Genomic DNA, 4,107 nt, shown 5'->3' with positions numbered 1-4,107 from the left:
TCAAATAATGTGACTAGTTTTTTGGATCTCAGCTATACCCACAAAATCTATTGAATAAAATAACAATGTTTTCACGTTATTCATTATTGGTGATAATTAGTTTAATTAATTATTTATTATGTTTAAATAACCTCTAAGTTTAATAATTATATTTACTTTCTAGGTCAATTATAATAAAAAAAAAAAATGGATGAGTTTATAATGGAGGTTGACAACAAGTTCACGGTATCTATGGCAGATTCAACTATGATGTGCATTTTGCATTCAGCAATGAACAAGGCACACGCAAAAGTTCAGTCGAAGCATGGGATAGTTGAAAGATTAAATGAGCAATCCAAGTTCTATGAATTAGCCATCATGCAATTAGAAGCTTGCCTAAAGTTCGTCCAAGAGGAAACAGGTAATTACATACTTGAAACTACACATGAGAGACTTTTATTTGACTTATTAGAAATGAAGGATAAACTTGAAGACAGGTTGAAAGAAACTGAGCTAGCAATAGCTGAAAAAGATAATGAATTGATTGAAAGGTCCGCAAATGAGACTAGATTGCAACAAATATTGAAAGCTAAAGAAAAGGAGTTACAACAGTACCAAAAAAGTGACAATAGCAAAATTTATGAAAACATTAGTGAATTAAAGTATAGAATGGATCAACATGTTTGGAATATAAAACAACACTTAGAAGGTGAAAGAATTCCAAAAACTGCAAGGTTGGGACTAGACTCTTCCCCATTTAAGATTGTTGAAAATATAGAGCTTGATAAAGATATTAAGTCTCAAACTGGAGCCTATAGAGAAAACGATTATGTAAAGGAGATAGATAATAATTTTGAATGTACATGTGAATTTCTCACGAGTTTTGGTCATATGGGAATAGAGATTGATAGTTTAAAGAAAACTTTGGACACAACTTTTGAAATGATTTCAAGGTATGATGATAACCCTTTAGAACAACAGTGGTTACGTATGATAGAAAAAGATATACTCACAATCTTCTTGAAAGAGTTTGTGGAAATTGTAAACAACGAGTTACAAGTTAAAAATAATATTGGAAATAACCATTTGGTTTCAGCTAGACCTCTATATGTTCAAACATGGTCAAATTTTATTCACGATGTGACCTTATTACGAGATGTTTTGGAAAAGGTGAAATTTTCATACGAGGAAAGAAAAAAAGATATAAAAATTCATGACTCACATAAGGAGATCATTATACATGATGACAAATTATGGCAGCATGTTCATGAGGACTCTGAAAAAGAAAAAAGTGATACTGAGAAGACTAAACCTTGTTTTTTGTATGAATATGAAACTATAATAAAGTACATTCCTAAGAATATTTTACGAAAAATGGATGAAATTATTACTTGGGTGATTAGTTTGGACTCTAGCTTTAGCAATAATTGTGTGAATCATGAAAAATCAAAATGTTCAACAAGGGACAAAAAAAATGCAAAAGATCCTAATCATAAAGACCTTATAGCTAGATATCATTATGAAGTTGAACAACATATGAAAAAATTGAACTTACAATATTTGGTAGCCAATAATTCAAAATATTTGACACATGATTATGATATAAGATTAGATGAATATGTGGTACAAAACTTAATTAAAGAAGATGTACATACGAAATTTCTCAAGGAATCAATTGAGGAAATGAGACATAACAAAGAAAAAAATTCTATTGAATTAAGTAATCATCTTGAAGAGTGTACATTTGTTTCCAATATTAATGAAGGATTATTATATATTTTTTTTAAGGAGTTAATAAATGAGTGTAAAGATACAACTACACGTACAAATATTATATGTACTAGAGAACAAGATGGGAGAGGTATTTCGCAGCAAGTGCATCAAATTCATGATTTAGATTCTCATATGCCTATATTAATTCAAGAGGAATTGAAAATGATTTATTTGAAAGAAATGCTTAATTTATGGAAATCACAATGTGTTGATTACACATACGAATATTTAATTAGAGAATATATTCAGTGGTGTGTAGTTTCTGAGGTAATCAAACATTGCGAACTATTATCGAGAAAGGGTTCAAATATTACTCATTTAAAAGGATTTTATAGCTTAATTAATGAACTTAGTTTTCCATTCAGTGACTTCGAAATTGAGAAAATAAAGATTTCTCAATCCCTATTTTTGTTTTATGGTCAAGGGAAGAGTGGTGTACTAAGAAATGAGAATAGTCACTTGAAATTAACTTGCATCGAAGTTATTGGTGATCATAGTGATAAAATTTATGATGGGCTAAAGATAGATAAAGATGTCCCGTCTATGGAATTTAACTCTACGTTAGAAAAAGCTCTACGACAATTGGATGAATTCAAAGAAAAATTGAGAGAAATAAGAAGTGATGACATAATAAAAAGAGAACAAATTGATTTTGAAAAAGTTGAAGAAGAGGTGAAATACGCTTTACCATGTTTTAGACTAGCTCATGTGGATTCTTCATGCAATCCAAGATTTTACACCAAGGATAATAAATCGTCTCCACATACGGTCCTGAATGAAAACAATGAGGTAACAAAATATGCTTTTAATATTTTCAAGCTTTGTCTTATTGAAATCAGAACAAAAAAAGATGATAATAATGATATACAAATTCTAAATAATAGCACCAAGCTAATAAGGTATCTTCTTACTTTCATATTTCATCAGGATTTTTTATGTGCTCAAGTGTTTTATGATGTAGTAGATAACTTTAGGATTATGTTGCAAGAAAAGTTAGCTCAAAGTTATTTGAGGTTTGTACATTTCTCTTTTATATTAACATATTTATTACACAAAAAAAAAGTCATACTATTTAAATGATGGTGATCATTTATAATTAACTGATGTCATATTGCAGGTTGGAGAAATTGAATGACCATGTTAAGATTTTAACTCATGAAATCATGTATATTAAGAGAGAACAAATTACATACAAGACTGCTTTTATACAAAGATGCCAAAACCTTCAAAAGGCTGAAATTGAGGTATATAACAATTTTAAATGTTATTTTAAATATATTAGATAAATCTCGATATATTAAAGCAAGATAACGATTTATTTTGGTAATGAAATTCTTAATAGAACAAAATGCTAGATGCTAAAATATAATAGATTCTATGTCTCACCTATAAATATAAATTTTTTAGTAGAATAAACTTTAATATAATCGCGTATTAACAAAAAATTTATTGATATTATAACATTATGTGCTAATTGGTTAATAGTGACTTGTTTGTTATTTTCAAGGTAGATATTCTCGGAGATACTGTGGAATCATTCACAACTTTACTTCAAAGAATATATTCAACATTGAATCACTACTCAATAGTACTACAAAATTTTCCAGAGGTAACTTATGTATATGAAAGATTATGCACATTTTAGTACAAAAAAAAGAACCCGTATAGCTCAAAAATTAAGCACATTTATTTTTTTTATGTTTTCCCCTCTTTTATTTTCTTCTCCTTGACAAACTCATTTTTCTCCGTCAAAGATTATTCTCATCTTTCTTACTACCATTCTTCATTCTCTCTTCGTAATCCCTGTCAATCCACCATACATCTCACACTCAAAATCACAACCCTATTTTGCAGAAATAACACACTAAATTTAAAGCGAGTACACAAAAAAGTTAACAATGAAGAGATTGAAAATTCAAGGATTTAAAACGAAGAAAAGAAAGGAAAATAAAATTTTTGACAAACACTTCAATGGATTTTGACGGCAATTGTTTCCTTATCTGAAATTGTACAGGTAAGAGAACATTAGAAAATTCTAGAACATGGAGAGAGAAAGAGAGAGAGAGAGAGAGAGAGAGAGAGAGAGAGAGAGAGAGAAAGAAAGAGAGAAAGTAAGCGCCGTTCACTTCACCTTATATTTGCTGAACTGAAATTATTTTTATTGAACTGAAATTATTATTACTGAACTTATATTATTTTTACTGAAATGAAATTAATTTTACTCAACTATATTTACTTTTGTTGGACTTAAATTATTTTTTACTGATTTTCTATTATATTTCTTCTTTAACTTTACTGAGTTTTACGAAACTAAAATTATTTATACTGAATTGAAAGTTTTTTGTTGAACTGAAA

General features: G+C 28.6%; 1 protein-coding gene across 1 annotated transcript; it reads left to right on the top strand.

Annotated features, from left to right (window-relative positions):
* The first annotated feature begins 201 nt into the window (after positions 1–201).
* Positions 202–3,397, top strand: LOC110722348 (WPP domain-associated protein). The gene is made up of 5 exons (XM_021901624.1): positions 202–1,717; positions 2,177–2,541; positions 2,680–2,765; positions 2,870–2,996; positions 3,260–3,397. Exons 1-5 carry the CDS (start codon positions 202–204, stop codon positions 3,395–3,397), a joined length of 2,232 nt encoding a protein of 743 aa, XP_021757316.1.
* Positions 3,398–4,107: the final 710 nt, after the last annotated feature.

This window comes from Chenopodium quinoa, unplaced genomic scaffold (assembly GCF_001683475.1).
Source record: "Chenopodium quinoa cultivar QQ74 unplaced genomic scaffold, ASM168347v1, whole genome shotgun sequence".
Classification (NCBI taxonomy): Eukaryota; Viridiplantae; Streptophyta; class Magnoliopsida; order Caryophyllales; family Amaranthaceae; genus Chenopodium; species Chenopodium quinoa.
This window is presented reverse-complemented; position numbering and strand designations above follow the sequence as displayed.